Source organism: Notolepis coatsorum, assembly GCF_963971535.1.
Source record: "Notolepis coatsorum genome assembly, chromosome: 9".
Taxonomy (NCBI): domain Eukaryota; kingdom Metazoa; phylum Chordata; class Actinopteri; order Aulopiformes; family Paralepididae; genus Notolepis; species Notolepis coatsorum.
Genome location: NC_140173.1, coordinates 69,110,189 through 69,128,564, shown reverse-complemented (window position 1 = coordinate 69,128,564; position 18,376 = coordinate 69,110,189). Strand labels below are relative to the sequence as shown.

Below are 18,376 nucleotides of genomic sequence, written 5' to 3'. Positions count from 1 at the left end.
CGCAAGTTACTGTTGCATAATGTAGGCTATGGCTGCTATTATATGTAATTCATATAGGCTACCTAATAGTATATGATTTTTAGAGGCATCTATTTTGTTGTCGGTAATACCGACAACAAAATAGATGCCTCTAAAAATCATATAGCCAATCGAACACAACTAATAAAGGCATTCATATTACAGCACGGTTATAATGACACACAACCAACGCCAAACAGTGGTCAACAAACGGTCTTTATTAGTATTTTGAGCTGTCCAGGCAGAATTGCAGCAATGGTCTTAGGGAGCCGTTGATATCCGACATCACCGTTTACAAGTCCGCCTTTTATTTATCCCATAAACACGCGCGTTGTGTCTTCTTGGTTCGACAGCAGTGAAAAATCTCCGTGAAGCTTCTCAGAGTTCCGCTCGGGTCAGTCCATTATTTCACATCCCATGGGGGGTGTTTCCTCACTTTCATGACCATATATGGATAATCATGCACGAGCATTGACGGTAGAACAAAGTGGTATTCATCAACACGGAGGAGCATAGGACCTGTGTACGCACGGTTGATGAATCCCAATATTCCTGTGCGTACACTCATTCTAAATTCTGTGCTTACGTGTGGAAATAGAACATGTTCTACGCACACGTTGATGAATGAGGGCCCAGGGCTTCAGGACAGACACCAAGCAATCTGGCCCAACCAAATAATCTCAAAACTAAAAGAAAATTATATCGAATATTGGAACAAATCTACCAAATCACAAAGTAAATTAGAATTCTATTTGACCCTAAACAGAGAGTACACGGTGGCAGAATACCTGACCACTGTGAATGATATAAAATTAAGAAAGACATTGACACGGTACAGACTGAGTGGACATAGCCTAGCCATAGAAACAGGCCGTCACAGGCAGAACTGGCTGCCCAGAGAGGCCAGGCTGTGTTCACTTTGTCATCAGGGGGATATTGAGACAGAATCTCACTTCCTACTACACTGTGAAAAATATAAGGATCTAAGAGAAGTTTTCTTTGATAAAATAAATTTAATTGATCCACAGTTTATCCATCTCCCTGATCATCAAAAGCTGTGTGGGGAGAAAAGTCAGTGTACAGCATTAGCTGCAAAATATGTAGATGGTTGTCATACAATAAGAGAACAAGCTCTTATTGAGAGAGAGAGAGAGAGAGAGAGAGAGAGAGAGAGAGAGAGAGAGAGAGAGAGAGAGAGAGAAACCAAGGGGAGCCAACGTGGAGAGGAAATAAGCAGCATCTTTCTCTCCTTTTTATTTTTTTTTAAACTTACATTTTTATTCAACATTTACATACAATATAACATTTATATTGACATCCATAGCATATCGACATACATATACGGGTAGATTCATGAAATTAAATATAAACATACAATAAAAGAACACTGTTCAAAAGACCTAAATAATAAAGTACAAAAAAACATAAAACAATTGTCATACCCAACAGAAATAAAAATAGAAAAAACTAACTAAAGCAAAGGTGTGTGACACGGGTTCAGAGACCCTCCTTGAACCTCTTTCCTCCTTTACCCTTCGCCCTCTTGTGTTGCATTTGGTTCCTCCTCTGTGATGTCGTTTTCGTTCCCCTTATAATCCTCCCACTTTCCACATCTTTCCCCAAATGTCTCTTCCTGTAGCCTCAGCATGTGTGTTATCCTCTCCAAATCCTGTATCTCCTCTACTATTCCTACCCATTGTGCTATTGTCGGTGGATCTTCTTTGCACCACAGTCTCGTTATTGCTTTTCTGGCCGATATCAGCATTATCTTTATTAAATACTTGTCCCCCCCTTGTATTCCCTCGTGCGTCAGGTCCCCTAAGTAAAGCACCAGTCCCATTTGTGGTAACCTGTATCCTAATATTCTGGTCATTGCCTCCCCTATCTCCTCCCAATACCCCTTCAGCTTCTGACATCCCCAGAATATGTGTGTGTGATTTGCCCCCTCCTTCCCACACATCCTCCAGCATGTCCTTTGTGTTGGTGCATACTTTCCCTTCAACTCTGGGGTTATAAAGAATCTGATTATGTTTTTCCATCCAAATTCTTTCCATACCCTCGATCCTGTTGTTGAGTGCTGTACCTCGCATATGCTACCCCATTCCTTCTCTGTTATTTCTATCTCTAATTCTCTCTCCCATTTCTCCCTTATATAATCGGTCGTGTGTCCCTTGCTGTTCATTATAGCCTGGTACAGTGCTGAAATTACCCTTCCTTTCCCCCCTTCGTATGCCCACACTATCATCTCGATTATTCCATTCTGTTCTTCGTCCTTGTCTCCTCTTATTTCTTTATTGTAGTAATCTCTAACCTGTAGATATCTGAAGTGGTCCCCGTTTTCTAGTCCAAATTTCTCCTTTAATTTTTGTAGGGTTTGCATTTCCCCCTTCTCTATCATTTTGCATATCGCTGTTGCCCCCCCCCCCCCCCCCCCCCCCCTCTCCCACCTTCTGAATCCATGGTCCAACCTCCCTGGCTTGAATCTCTTATCATGTGCTACCCATCTCAGAACCCCTGACTGCTTCTCCAATTTGTGTGTTTTTACTACTCTGTTCCATATGGTCAAGGTGCACTTGGTGATTGGATCTAACAGTCCCTCTTTTTCTTTGAATAGTTCCCTATCCCCCACCAGAGCCTGTACTTTGTATCCCTCCCCTTCTTTTTCAATGTCTTTCCATCTTGCCTCATATCTGTCGTTACACCAGCATGTCACTGCTCTCAGTTGTGCTGCATAATAATAGTCTTGTAGGCTGGGTACTGCCATCCCTCCCTTTTCCTTTGGTAGTTGTAGTGTTTTATATCTGACCCGTGGTCTTCTCCCCGCCCATATGAACCTCGATATCAGTCTGTCCCACTCCCTGAATTGATTCTGTGGTATTTGTATCGGTAGTGACTGAAACAGGTATAGTAACCTTGATAGTATGTTCATCTTAATGACCTCTATTCTTGAATTGAAGTCCAAGGGCATTACTGTCCATCTCTCTAAGTCTCTCTTGATGTTCTGATTTATCTGTGTATAGTTCGCCTCAAACAGTTTCCCCACCCCTCTCGTGATGTTCACCACTAGGTATTTAATCTTGTCCATGTCCCACCTTATCCCGTACTCCTCCCTAATTTCCGTCGTTGGGGTAAAGTTCCATGCTAATGTCTGTGTCTTTGTCACGTTTAGTTTGTATCCTGAGTAGTGGCCGTATTCCTTCAGTAGATCCATCAGTGCCGGGAAGCTCGTCTGGTTGCCTCATGTATACTATCACGTCGTCCGCAAATAGGCCTAGTTTATATTCCGTTCCCTTTATCCTTACTCCCTTGATGTCCTCGGTCTGTCTGATCAGTTGTGCCAGTGGTTCTATGAAAACGGCGAAGAGCGTTGGTGAGAGACAACATCCCTGTCTGGTAGCCCTCTCTAATCTGATTCTATCCGTCAGGCTGCCATTCACCTTAATTCTCGCTGTCGGTTCCTGATATAGTGCCTTGATCATCTTCATTGCCCTCCCGTTTAGCCCGAATTTCACAAATGCCTTATATAAAAATGTCCAACTCAGACTGTCGAATGCCTTTTCTGCATCTAGGCTAATCAGTACCGCACTACCACCTTGTTTTTGTATCTCCTCCACTATGTGTAATGTCTTTCTCACGTTGTCCTGTGTCTGTCTCCCTTTAATGAATCCAGTTTGATCTTCATCTATAATGTCTGGCATAAACGTCTCGAATCTCTTTGATATTATTGATGTATACATCTTATAATCCACGTTGAGTATGGACACAGGTCTGAAACTACTACATAATTCTCTATCCTTCCCTTCCTTCGGTATCGTGGTGATTACGGCTTCCTTCCACGAGGGAGGCATTTTGCCCTCTTCCATCGTGTGCCTGAATGCCGCCCCTAACATGGGCGCTAATTCTGTTCTAAATGTCTTGTAGAATTCCGATGGGAATCCGTTGCTCCCCGGAGATTTGTTGTTTTTAGCTCTACTAATTGCCTCTTCCAGTTCCCGTTCCGTAATTATTTTATTTAATTCTTCATTCTGTTCTTTCCCTATCGATGGTAACTCCAGCTTCTCCAGAAAAGTTTCTATTTCCTCTTCTCCCGCTGCCTTTGGTTGTGTGTATAGTGTCTCATAGTATTCTCTAAATGTCCCCTCTATTTCAGGTGGGTCCCTCAATATTTCATTAGTCTTTGTATCCCTTATTGTGTGTATCGTGTTTAACTTCTGTTGCGTCCTGATTCTCCTAGCCAACAGTCTGGTCGCCTTTGGTCCCCCTTCATAGTACGTCTGTTTCATAAACCTCGCTTTCTTTTCTATTTCCGTCAATAATTCCCTATTTATCCTGGCCCTTACTTCTTTGATTTCTCTGAGCGTTTCCTGTTCTTTCGATATCTGGTGTCTCCCCTCTAGATCCTTCAGCTTCCCTATCAGATTGTGATATGTCTCCGTTCTGGCCTTCTTCAGCAGTGCTGTTTTCTCCATCAATTTCCCCCTTATCACCACCTTCAGTGTGTCCCATAGAATGTTTGGGTCGACCTCCCCGTTGTCATTTTCCTCCTTATACCTGGCTATCTCTTCCTTAATCTGACTCACCACCCCCTTGTTATTTAATATTCCCACATTCAGTCTCCAGATCGTGTTCCTCCGTCTCCCCTCCAGATCTACTGTCAGATATATGGCACTGTGATCCGATATGTCCGCTACTAGGGATGCCCCGATCACGTTTTTTGCCACCGATACCGATCACCGATCGTCGTGAGCCATATCGGCCGATACCGATTGTTTTTGATTAAAAATAAATTAAAAATTATTTTATATAATTTTTTTTTTTTTTTTTTTTATAAAATATATATATTATATAATTTAGACTTGTACTTGTATTATCTGCGAGACATCGCCACCACGCAACAAGTCAAAATGCTCACTATCTGCAAACAGCTCCACTGTCTGTGTGTACTCTAGTAGCCCAGCTCCAAAAAGGATTCTCCGGCGCTGCAGCGGGACCCCATTGGTAACGTTAAGTGCTTTGGTCATTTCACATTCAGCAAGCCCTCAGCTCGAATACGCATTAAATCAATGTTATAAGACATTGATATCAAGAGCTATCTGTAGCTACTGCTAGCCAGCTAGATGACGTTAAGACAGAACTTTAGTTCAATGGGACATTTCGTTTTGAACAGTAAACGAACGTCAGCTAACGCAAGCTAACTGAGGTATGAACATGAACTACTAGACTTTCTGGATCATTTGTTGATATCAGGAGCTATCGGTAGCTAGCCAGCTAAATACCGTTAGAGAATGCCTACTAAACGTGAATAGTTGACTGGGTAATTTTGTTTAAACAGTAACGATAGCTAGGTAGCTAACGTTAGCGCAGGTCGAATGCAGTGCACTACAGACTCGAGCAGAGGAGCCGCACCTCTTTGTTTACAAACTCTACACGGGGCGGGCGGGGCTATGGAGGAGGAGCAGCGGCAGTTTGCAGGTCGTGTGTGTCTGAGACAGACAGTGAGTGAGAGCTTCGCTTGATCGGTTTCCGCTATCGGCGAATATGACTAATTATCGGAATTCACAGATTGCATATTTATACTGAGTATCGGCCGATAACGATCGGTGGCCGATCGATCGGGGCATCCCTATCCGCTACTCCTATTCTGCTCTCCCGCACCCTGTAACTGTCCCCCGTCGTCATCAAAAAATTGTCTATTCTCGCATATGTCACGTGTGGGTGTGAGTAATGTGTGTATTCCCTGTCCAGGGTGTGCATCCCCCTCCAAACATCTGTAATTCCCATTTCCGTTATTTGTATATTCATATACCTGCTGATTTGAGTCCTTCCTTTTCTAGTACTCGTGGTGTCCAAGTCGTGATTCAATACCACATTAAAATCTCCTGCGCATATCAATATCCCTTCTAGTTCCATCGCTATCATATCAAAAATGGTCTCATATAAATACCTCTCACTCTCTGGGGGTGCATAAACATTTACTAATGTAACCATTTGACCCTCCATTTTCTCCTTCACCAGAACAAATCTCCCCTCCTTGTCTCTTACTTAATTGATCAATTCAAATTTTACTGTGTTCTTGATTAACGTGGCTAGTCCTCTCCTCAGGGTCCGTTTAAAGGAACTATAGTATGCATTCTCATATCCAAATCTTTTCAGTTTCTCATGTTCCTGTGCTATCAAATGTGTCTCCTGCAAAGAAATCACTTGCATCTCACTTTTTCTACATTTCAACATCACTTTGCCCCTCTTTATCGGATTATTCATTCCATTAACGTTTAACGACATCATTTTTATACCTTTAACCTTTGTCATCTTTCTTCTTTGTTCGTCTGTCAGTCCCAATCCCCCCCCCCCCCCCCCCCGGTCACACATATTTTTACCTCCGGTCGTAGCCTCCGCTCTCTTTACCGAATACATATAATGATTCTGACTCTACATAAAGTGCTCCCAAGGCGTTCGGGGGGTCCCTGTGTCCCCCCCTGTCCCCTGCTGGTGGGTGAGGAGTAACTGCTCTCCTAGTGAGAGGCCTCCTCCTGACGGCATGGGGGTCTGAAACCTTTACCCCCAACCGCTCGTCATAATCGTCCAGCATTCTTGCTGTTTTTAGTGCTGTTTTTCAAAAGCGCTCTGTGTGTCCTTCTTTCTGTCCAAAGATCCCCATTTCCTAGGTCTCTCTTAATGTGGTCCACATGTTCCATTGCCCCTCCTTCCTCCCAAACAAGCGTGTGGTGTCCTCTGTGTACCCCTCTGCCTATCTTTTTCTTTCTTCCCCCCCCTCTATTTTCTATGTGGTGCTTATTTATCCCCTTAATTACTTCCATCTGTGTTACTCGCAGCGTGTGCCTATGTATTTGTTTCAATATGCTTTGTGTTCCGTCTATTATTCTGGACATGTCTGTTCGACCCTGTTGTTTCCCACTGCGAGTGTGTGATTCTGCTGTGGTATCCCCCCCAGGCCTTCGCTGGAACGACGGCTCCCTCCACTGGCCAATGTCTGATTACCTTCATTTCACATGTCCTCGTCTAATTATATTCCCATTTATTTCCTCCATCAGCGTTTGTAATGTGTGTTCATGCATATGTTACGTCTGTTCCTATACCTTGTCTCTACCTGGGAGTGTGTGTTCATGTATATGTTACGTCAGTTCCTATATTTTGTCACTATTTGGGCCATTTATTCCATCCCTTGTGCGTGTACTCATCCCGTTCGTCTCCTCTCGCCTCCTCTCCTCTCCGTCTCTGGCCTCCTCGTCTGTCTCCGCCTTCAGTCCGTCACGTCTTACCTCGGCCCTATTCTCTCTCCTCTCTCCTCTCCAGGGCTCCGGTCTCCTAATCTGGTCCACCCGCGTGCTTTCTCCAGTCTCTGCTGCAGGCTCAGCGTCTGTTCCTCCTGTCTTCTTCCGTCTCCGTCCTCTGCCGTCTGCATCCCCTGTCGCCTCATCTCCTTCGCCGCCTCCCGCGCCGTCGCGTATGTCACAGTCCCTTCCTTCCAGTGGATCCGTAGCGAGGTCATGGGTGATTGGAATTTCATTCCGTTTTCCTTCAGAATTCTCTTCAGTCCCGCATAAGACCTGCATGTTATTGCCATCGCTGTCGAGTAATCGTGGTCAAACGACAGCCTTTTCCCCTCGATTTCTATCTTCTTGGTCCACGCGGTTCTAAGTATCAATTCCTTAACCTCGAATCTCAGAAAGTTAATAATCACCGCCCTCTGGGGTCTGTCCGGTTGTGGTCTCGGAGCCAGCGCCCTGTGGGCCCTCTGTATCTCCATTTTTTCCAGTCCTGTCTCCTTCAATTCTTCTTTGATAAGCTTTTCCACATATAGGGTCATCGATTCCCCTTCGACCCCTTCTTTCAATCCCCATAGTCTGATGTTATTTCTCCGTGACCTCCCCTCCATGTCCGACATCTTTGTCTCCATCTTTTCTTGTTGTTGAATCGCTCTTGTTAATACCTCGTGTATCTCTGTGTTCCATTCTTCAGTTTGCGCCACTCTTGTCTGTAGCTCGGCTACTCCCCTCCCCTGTTCCGCCATCTTATCATCCACCATTTTGAGTTCTTTATTTATTTCGCCTCTGAAATCTTCCTGTTCCTTCCTCAATTCCTCCCGTAGTTTCTCAATATCTCTCCTTATCGTGTCCGTGTTCGATTGTATGGTCGCCAATATTCCGGCCTGCATGGCTACGGCCCATCCTGGCATTTCCGTGTCTGTCTCGGCCGGTCTTCCCCCCTCTTCCGCCTGCTTTTCTCCGGCCTCGTTTCGGGGATTCTGTTCCATCAAACTCTCCTCTTCTCGTGAGTCCTCCATTTCTCTTTCTTTCACAATTGTTATTTCTTCCTTACTTCTCGTTTGCATCTTTATTTTTAAACTCTTTTCGGGTCTTTATTTATCCGTTTTTCGCTCTTTTGACCAGGAGCTCCACCCGTGTGTTACCCGTCTGCTCTCATACCGGAAGTCATCTTTCTCTCCTTTTAGGAAGAGAGCGACAGAACAAGAGAGGGCGGAAGGAGAGGGAGGAAGAGAGCGACAGAACAAGAGAGGGACCAAGAGAGACAAAGACAAGGAGTCAGGAGAGCAGGGCTGTACGCTAAGCTTTTTCACTAGGGGCACACTTGCCCCTAAATGAGAAATTTAGGGGCAAAGAATATTTTTTAGGGGCACATTTTTAAATAACTATTTTACCATTATAGTAGGGCTGGGCGATATGGCCTCTAAATGATATCGCGATATTTTGACATTTCCTCTAAAGCACTTAAAAATGATTGATTTAACCCTTTGATGCATACAGTCACGCCAATATGATGATTATAATAAGTCCCTGCAACATATGTTTGCATTATTAAACCATGAAGATTTAATGAAAATGTACTAAGAGTAGTCTACTGACACACTAATAAAAAAAATTATTTACATCTAAGACAATTTATATAAAAACTCTTGGGTGCCTTTTACACAGTACTGTGTTTTCTATCCACTTTAGCCAAACACACACACATATATATATATATATATATACACACACACTACTGTGAGAAAATAATAATCACAGACTTAATGATTTTAGAATATTTCAGATAATGAAATTAAATGTTTATATCATCAACTATCCAGTTAGTATTTATACTGTGTGTAACATTTGGCTACTTTAAATCATTGAATGTAGAGAGAGAGCGAGAGAGAGAGAGAGAGAGAGAGAGAGAGGGGGGGCGAGAACGAACAAGAGAGCCAGCCCCCCCCTTCGGGTTTTGTTCTAGGTTCGCGTTTTGATCGTCTAAGCTGCCGTAGGTGATGACGTCACACTCGAATGTAAACAGGAAGAGATGGAGATGGAGACACACGGAGATCGAAATTGAATGATATACAGAAATGAATAACCAATAAATATGAAGTTATGTTTAAACTTCTGTTGTCAAGCGTTGTCAATATAACCCACCCCCTTTCCTCATGAATGGAACTATTCAATTTAATTCAATTTATTTAATGACCACCCAGCCAGGCTGGTGGAATTTAGTTTCAGTGCAGGTTTCATAGCAGTTCCAACATAAAAACATAAAAACATAGAACATATAACATCACTTACAGCGTACATAAAAGAAAACACAATTACATAGATACAGTTCAGAGTTTGTGAGTTTGTCCATGTCCATGTCAGCAGAGGTAAGGGGGGGTTGCGGGGGGTACTACAGGGGGGGGGGGGGTGCTACAGGGAGTTCAGTGTCCGTATGGCAGTGGGGAAGAAGCTGTTTTTGAACCGGGTTGTTTTGGTGGTCAGGGATCTGTAGCGCCTCCCGGAGGGCAGCAGCTGGAAGATGTGGTGTGCTGGGTGAGTGGGGTCGGAGATGATTTTCTTGGCTCTCCTGATTGTTATTTGGCGGTGGAGTGATTCGAGGGAAGGGAGGGGGGTGCAGATTATTTTTGAGGATTTATTGATGATTCTTTGTAGTTTGTTTTTTGAGTGAGTGTCCAGATTGCTGTACCAAACAGTTATGGAGAAGGTGAGGATGCTTTGTATAATGGCCTGGTAGAAACGGAGCAAGAGATGTTTATTGACTCTGTATTTCTTAAGCTGGCGGAGGAAGAAGAGTCTTTGATTTGCTTTTTTGTGTATGTGGTCTGTGTTGGTTTTCCATTTGAGGTTATTGCTTATGTGAGTGCCGAGAAATTTGAAGGAATCTGTGGTGATTATGGGTTTGCCGGAGATGGATATGGGGGTTTTGGGGTTTGGCTGGCGTCTGAAATCTATGATGAGTTCTTGGGTTTTTGATGAGTTGAGAAGGAGGTTATTGTCTGTGCACCAGGTGAGTGTGTGGTTGATTTGTGTACGGTATTCTGTTTCGTTATTGTCTGTGATGAGGCCTATAAGGGTTGTGTCGTCTGCATATTTATATATTTTTATGGAGTTGTGGAGGGATATGAGCAGGTTGGTGTATAGGGAGAAAAGCCAGGGTGAAAGGACGCAGCCTTGGGGGGCTCCTGTGCTGAGATATAAAGGGTGGGATGTGATGTTATTTATTTTGACCTTCTGCTGTCTGTTGGAGAGGAAGCTGTGGATCCAGTGGCAGATGCAGGGGTTGATGTTCATGTCCGGAAGTTTATTGGTGAGTTTGGCTGGGATAATTGTGTTGAATGCGGAACTGAAGTCCATAACAGAATGCGGGCGTATGAGTTGCGGGTTTCCAGGTGTTGCAGCAGGTGGTGAGTGGCTGTGTTGACTGTGTCATCCACAGACCTGTTGGTTCTGTAGGCAAATTGATGTGGGTCCATGAGGGGGGTGGTGCTGGTTTTGAGGTGGGTGAGAATGATGCGTTCAAATGATTTCATTACTACGGATGTGAGGGCAATTGGTCTGTAATCGTTAAGGCAGGAGATATTATTGGATTTTGGGACAGGGATGATGGTGGACTGTTTGAGACATTGGGGGACTGAACAATTACGGAGGGAGGTCTTGTGGAGTCTTGTGGAGTCCGCTTTGACCGTTTTCCAGGGTTAGCAGAGATCGCTAGTTAGCTTAGCATAATCCTAATGGTACCTTGGTTAGCAGCTACCATTAGCTCATTGCTCGTGTCAATTAAATTGCATGTTATTAAAGGTCCGCACTGATCTGTCTAATGAAATTACAACCGCAACATTATATTGCACTGTACAGCCCTGGTTGTAGGCTAATGTTTTACTACAATTTGTATGGATTAATTTAGGAGTGAAATGCGAATGAAGGGTTGAAATCACCACTTGCAAGCTTGCCCCCAGATATTATTTTAAACTCGCACGGACCAAATTAGGGGGCAATTTGCGATCATATCATCGCACTGTACAGCCCTGGAGAGGGAGGAAGAGAGAGGGGGACAGGAGAGAGGGAGGAAGAGAGAGGGGGACAGGAGAGAGGGAGGAAGAGAGAGGGGGACAGAGGTCAGGGGAACCAAGGGGAGCCAACGTGGAGGAGATAATCAGCATCTTTATCTCCTTTTAATTCACACCCTCCTCACCATCTCTCTCTTGCTCTCTCTCATGTGTGTCACACACACACACCTGACAGACACACACACACACCTGACAGAGACACCACCACGATACATGTAGAATGCAGAGTTATGTAGGCCAGGGGTTCCCAAAGTCGGGGTCGCGACCCACAGGAGGGTCGCGAGCCGCCAGATGATTTCCATAAAAATTTCAAATAATAAAAAATAAATAAAAAAAATCCAGTCAGGCCACTGAACTTAGAAGCAGGCCAGGACAGTGTTTCTAGTTGCAGCAGCGCAATAGTTCGATAACCTATGTGGGGAACAACCAGGAGATCACTAGGGCTGTCTTAAATACTTCGAAGCTTCGAAGCTTCGTTCGATGGCACAAACTTCGAACATTAAAAAAAAATCGAAGTTAAAAAAAATAAAAATAAAAAAAAATTCAAATTTTTTTTTTCAAATTTTTTTTTTTTTACTTCGATTTGTGTGTGTGTGTGTGTGTGTGTGTGTGTGTGTGTGTGTGTGTGTGTGTGTGTGAACTACCCATCCCAGTTAGGACAGCCGAATCCCGTCCAATCTTTCGCCGTCGACTAAAGACTCACTTCTTCAACCATTATCTGAAATGATAAAAAAAAAAAAAAAAAAAAAATCTAACCGTGACTAACCTTACTGTCATGCACTTGTCCTAATAAACTAACCTACACTGTAACACGCAACACTTGATGAACATTGTTACTCAGCTGATAGAGTTGTACCCTTCTTGCTGTCTTGTTGTACAGAACTTGTAAGTCGCTTTGGATAAAAGCGTCAGCTAAATGACTAAATGTAAGTGTGTGTGTGTGTGTGTGTGTGTGTGTGTGTGTGTGTGTGTGTGTGTGTGTGTGTGTGTGTGGGCGCGCCTTGTAGAATTCCACACATAAGAAAGAAAGATACTGGGATGAATAAACAAAATAGGAAATAAAATGTAGAAATGCATGCAATACATAAATAAATATGAATCTCCATATATGAAATATAACATTTAGATAAGGTGCTACTGAGATGTTTTGGTGAGTTCTTTGTTTTTTTGTGGAAGTTGCCCTTCTTAAAAATGCATGAACATTCACTGATAATTGGTCTGTAGTGGAGTCTACAAGGTCTACATTGCCGGACCATGTAGAATCCGGACCTTGTAGACTGACATAATTCTGTGCATAGTTTAGTCTACACAGGCCATATTTCAAATAATCAAAATCTTACTTCATTCATCTTAAACATTCTTGATTTGGGGGATTGGTAGTTCCCATGAAATCTGAAGTTGTTCAAACGACAACAGCGATCCACCTTGAATTAAATCACACAGCCGAGTGAAACCTTGTTGGATGCGTCACAGTCACGAAAGGGGCTACTTAATTAATTAATCCAACCCACTTTATTTATAGAGCACATTTAAAAACAACAAAGTTTACGAAAGTGCTGTACAAGTCCCACAACATAAGATAAAAAAAAATAAAAAAAAAAATATTAAAAAAAAAATATTAATTTTTTTTTTTTTTTTTTTTTTTTTAATTTTTTTTTGAAGCTTCGAATTAAAATCGAAGCTCGGCCCCGAAGCTTCGATTGCCAAAAAAAGCTTCGAAGGTCAGCCCTAGAGATCACTGCAACTCACACAAGAACTATCTCTCGCTCTCTCTCTCTTGCTCTCACACACACACACAAAAGGAGCCGCATGTGATTGGTGGAGGCGGGACCCTTACAAAAAACTGTTGTTGCTAATCATTGACACATGCTAGCCTGTAATAATCCCCCCCAGACAAATCTACTTTGCATTTGATATATTGCAAATATATGCCATCACACACACTGGCATTTAAAGGGTTAGAATTATAAAATGAATATGTGGTGTAACTGTTATGATCAGGGCTGAAGTTGAATAAAAGATTGTATTATTTTCAATCTGACATTACAAAAAAACTGAAAATCCATCCAAATCAGTGTTGTTGCTAATCATACATATGCTAGCCTGTTTTTTAACAATAATGTGTGATGCCATCACAAACACTGGCATTTAAAGGGTACAAATAAAAAAAATTCCTGCAGGAAATGAAGTCTTTGTAACAAGAAATGTCCTGGTGGGGGACCCCCAAACCCCCTGCTTAAAAAGTGGCCTGACTGGGGCTATATTTTGCACTATATTTCCTGGCCTGAATGATTTCCCCAGTCCGGCCCTGGTTAAAAGCCTCCAATGCTTATTAGTGTGTGTGCGTTTGAACATGTGCATGTTTCAACCATACATTTCCATTTTTTGTACCTCCTATAATAGTGGGGGTCGCGGCTCTCTGACCCCGTTATTTTTGGGTCGCGGCCTGAAAAGTTTGGGAACCCCTGATGTAGACTAGGGATGCACGATATTGATTTGACACCGATACCGATAACTTTATGCTCCTCAAGCCGATAACCGATATCGATATTTATTGTATTATATCTTTTTTTAAATGTATATATATATTTTTTTTTTATCAAATATATATATTTTTTTTTAGTATTTATAAGCTCCGACGTCATCGGTAATGCTATCGGTACTCGAGAAATTATGGAGTTTTTTTTTGAGGAATTTAAACGTCGCAAACTAATCTTGTTGGCCGTTTTCTATATCTCTCCTGCCTCGGTGTCTCTGCCTGTGCGAGGAGTGGGCTGTGCTCACACACACACTCACTCACACACACACACACGGGTGCTGCCGAGTACAGACAGCTCTGCTCTCATCATGGCGGACAGAACGAAACGTTCAAAAGTCTGGGTCTATTTTACTAAAGTCGATGCTGACAACGCTCGTTGCCACAAGTGCAACAAGACATTTGCCAGTAATGTATAAGCGCTGGTACTTGTCAATGTGGCTGGCGGGGAGCTAACGTTATTAGCCTGAGCTCCGAGTAGAATAATGGCCGACAATCCGGAGGTAAATAAACGAACGAGAGCTTCTGATTGGTGGTAAGAAGAAGAGGTGGGTGCAAGCGGTGGGACGTAATTGGCAGATCGACTGTCTGCCTCCGAATGTAACGTGACTACGTCACAGCCAAGAAAGGGAGCGCTGGATTTGTGAAAAACTCCCTGTTCCTAAACCACACGCTGTCAGTCGTACCACAGTACTGGCAAAACGGGAGGAGGCTATAATAAAAACAAGCGCCCTTCATCCAAATCCACCCACACCGGATTTCTTTTAACCAAAAAATGTATTATTATCGGAGCTATCAATAACGTTATCGGGTTTATCGGGATGACGTCATAATTGCTGATATCGGCCCGATAATTATCGTGCATCCCTAATGTAGACTATAGTTTGAGGTAGGTAGTTGATTATTATAGAAAGAGAGAGAGAGAGATGTCTAACTGATGCCACGTCATGCTATGCAAATTGGGGGGAAAAACATCCTCCTCAGGCAGTGGGAGCTGGTCGGCATGGTGATGGTTATAGGCAAGAAATATCAGTGTGTGATTGTGAGAGAGAGAGAGAGAGAGAGAGAGAGAGAGAGAGAGAGAGAGAGAGAGAGAGAGAGAGGTCAGGGGAACCAAGGGGAGCCAACGTGGAGAGGAAATAAGCAGCATCTTTCTCTCCTTTTAGGAAGAGTGACCGAAGAGAGGGCGGAAGGAGAGGGCGGAAGAGAGCGACAGAAGAGAGGGACCAAGAGAGACAAAGACAAGGAGAGAGAGGGAGTCAGGAGAGGGAGGAAGAGAGAGGGGGACAGGAGAGAGGGAGGAAGAGAGAGGGGGACAGAGGTCAGGGGAACCAAGGGGAGCCAACGTGGAGGAGATAATCAGCATCTTTATCTCCTTTTAATTCACACCCTCCTCACCATCTCTCTCTTGCTCTCTCTCATGTGTGTCACACACACCTGACAGACACACACACACACCTGACAGAGACACCACCACGATAGAATGCAGAGTTATGTAGACTATAGTTTGAGGTAGGTAGTTGATTATTATAGAAAGAGAGAGAGAGAGAGATGTCTAACTGATGCCACGTCATGCTATGCAAATTGGGGGGGAAACATCCTCCTCAGGCAGTGGGAGCTGGTGGCATGGTGATGGTTATAGGCAAGAAATATCAGTGTGTGATTGTGAGAGAGAGAGAGAGAGAGAGAGAGAGGGGGGGGGGACCTAACAACAATAAGAGAGTGGGCGATCCCGACAGGGTGCTAGAGTCATGCTATGCAATTGAGCATCAGGTGTCAAACAAAAAATCATCGTGCATCCTCAGGCAGTGTGTGAACTGGTGGCAAGGTGACAATTACAGGCAAGAAAACACAAGGGGGGGGGTCTCCCGGTGAATGAACCATACGCTGCGAGAAATAGTAGCGATAGACGTCACGATTATGCAAAAAGCACATGCCAGGTGGCTTCTCTCTCTCCCTCTCTCCCTCTCTCTCTACTCGATGCTGCTAAGTGCTGCTGACACCAGGCATCTTTCTGCGGCACGTTTAAGTCAGCAGAGCTAAACCCGGTGCTTTTGTGATCAGCCCGCATGGTTTACATACACAGCCCCAGCATATTAAAGGCAACACGCTTTCCACTCATGAATAAACCATAAGTCAAGGACATGATGACATGGATACTGTTTCGTGAGCTAGCAAAGCAAGCTAGCAAAGCAAGTGCCCTCAGATTTATCACTGGTGACAGATATGATACCCACCACGGTGTCCTTTATGACAAGGTTGGATGGCCTTCTCTGGTTGAAAGGCATAACTATCATTGGTATTTGTTTATATTTAAAGCCCTTATTGGTAAACATCCCTCTTACATGACAACACTGTTGGAATGGAATCTTGGAACGTATTCTACATGTTCAAATGACTGGTTGGTTCTTAGGGTTCCTCCAGTTTGCTCTGAACTTGGAAAAACTGCTTTGATGCTTCCAACACATGGAACGCCCTCCAACTGACTCTGAAGCTTCTTCCATCTCTTGCTGCATTAAAAAGTATGATCTCCGACCACTGTGTGTCGACTTGTGAACTGTCTTAGCAGATTGTTTATTCTTATTCGTTGTGCCCATTATATATGAAATTGCTGATAAACTGTATCTTGTTTTGTAAGCAGTTGTCGCTGTAAACAAGGGTAAGCTCAGTGTCTCACGAGTTGAAATAAAGGTTTGAAAAGAAAAGAAAGATGCTGCTTATCTCCCCTCTCCACGTTGGCTCTCCTGTCTCCCTCTCTCTCCTGTCTTCCGCTCTCTTCCTCCCTCCCTCTCTCATGTCTTCCGCTCTCTTCCTCCCTCCCTCTCTCATGTCTTCCGTTCTCTTCCTCCCTCCCTCTCTCTCCTGTCTTCCGTTCTCTTCCTCCCTCCCTCTCTCCCGTCTCCCTCTCTTCCTCCCTATCCTGTCTTGCTCTCCTGTCATCCTCTCTCTCTCCCTCCCTCTCTCCTGTCTCCCTTTCTCTCTCTCTCTCTCTCTTCCTCCCTATCCTGTCTTGCTTTCCTGGCATCCTCTCTCTCCCCTCCCTCTCCCCTGTCATCCTCTCTCTCCCTCCCTCTCTCTCTCTCCCCCTCCTTCTCTCCTGTCTCCTTCTATCTTCCTCCCTATCCTGTCTTGCTCTCCTGTCATCCTCTCTCTCCCCCTCCCTCTCTCCTGTCTCCCTCTCTCTTCCTCCCTATCCTGTCTTGCTCTCCTGTCATCCTCTCTCTCCCCCTCCCTATCTCCTGTCATCCTCTCTCTCCCTCCCTCTCTCTCCCCCTCCTTCTCTCCTGTCTCCTTCTCTCTTCCTCCCTATCCTGTCTTGCTCTCCTGTCATCCTCTCTCCCCCTCCCTCTCTCTCTCCCCCTCCTTCTCTCCTGTCTCCCTCTCTCTCTCTTCCTCCCTATCCTGTCTTGCTCTCCTGTCATCCTCTCTCTCCCCCTCCCTCTCTCCTGTCATCCTCTCTCCCTCCCTCTCCTGTCTCCCTCTCTCTCTCCCCCTCCTTCTCTCCTGTCTCCCTCTCTCCTGTCTCCCTCTCTCTCTCCCCCTCCTTCTCTCCTGTCATCCTCTCTCTTCCTCCCTATCCTGTCTTGCTCTCCTGTCATCCTCCCTCTCTCCTGTCTCCCTCCCTCTCTCTCTCCCCCTCTTCAAACCTTTATTTGAACTCGTAAGAGACACTGAGGTTAATAATCATATAATCATCGGTGACACAATGCTGACGACACGTCACACACATACTGTACAGCTAATGGCAGTTGACAATAGCAGATACGGTGTTGATGAACATGACGGTAAACTTGGCGTTAGCTTAGCATGATGCTACATTATTAACCTGATATATAAACAACACGTTCACACAGACAGCTGTTTAGCAGCTGTTTGACGCCTCTTACCTTTCGCCTCGCAGTCGGCGCAGTACTTGTTGGCATCTTCCCGGAGCATTTGGGAGAGAATGGCCTGATGTTGCTCGTTCAGTTTCTGGGCTTTTTCTCTCTCCGACCGCGTCGTCATGTCTGCAAAGTTGATAAGTCTAGCTGGCGTATAACCGGTAAAAGCAGCAGAGCTTCGCCTCAAATAAAAATGGGTGTTTAAAAGGTGTTGTTGTTGTTAACAGGGTGGGACATCTCGCGTGTGTCCGGCTTCATACATACACAACGCTTGCCGTTTAGCTCTGACAGGCTGCTAAGCTTCACACAGGGCGATGTGGGGGCGGGGCCACGGCGACTGCGTCACTTCAACGTTACTCCGTCTTCAAAATAAAAGTCCTTGGCACGATTGATTGATTGATTGATTGATTGATTGATTGATTGATTGATTGAACATTTTATTAACAGATTGCAGAATGGGTACAATACACAGTACGGCTCAATACACAATGCCCCCTCCAATGTACAGTAAATGTCCTAACCCAATAATACACGAGACCCTCTTCTTGGGTCCAAGTAAGGTTTCGTGGATAATCCACCTCATGG

At 44.3% G+C, this 18,376-nt stretch overlaps 1 protein-coding gene across 1 annotated transcript in view; it reads right to left on the bottom strand.

The window, feature by feature from the left end:
* The window catches only part of LOC311234660 (stromal membrane-associated protein 1-like), a gene marked incomplete at its 3' end in the record, with an annotated part of 396,934 nt that extends 378,872 nt beyond the window's left edge, over positions 1-18,062 (bottom strand). The window contains exon 1 of the mRNA XM_084321905.1: positions 17,798-18,062. Coding sequence (XP_084178031.1) covers positions 17,798-17,915 — 118 coding nt within the window. The 5' untranslated portion in view covers positions 17,916-18,062. The remainder of the gene's footprint in view (positions 1-17,797) is intronic.
* Positions 18,063-18,376: the final 314 nt, after the last annotated feature.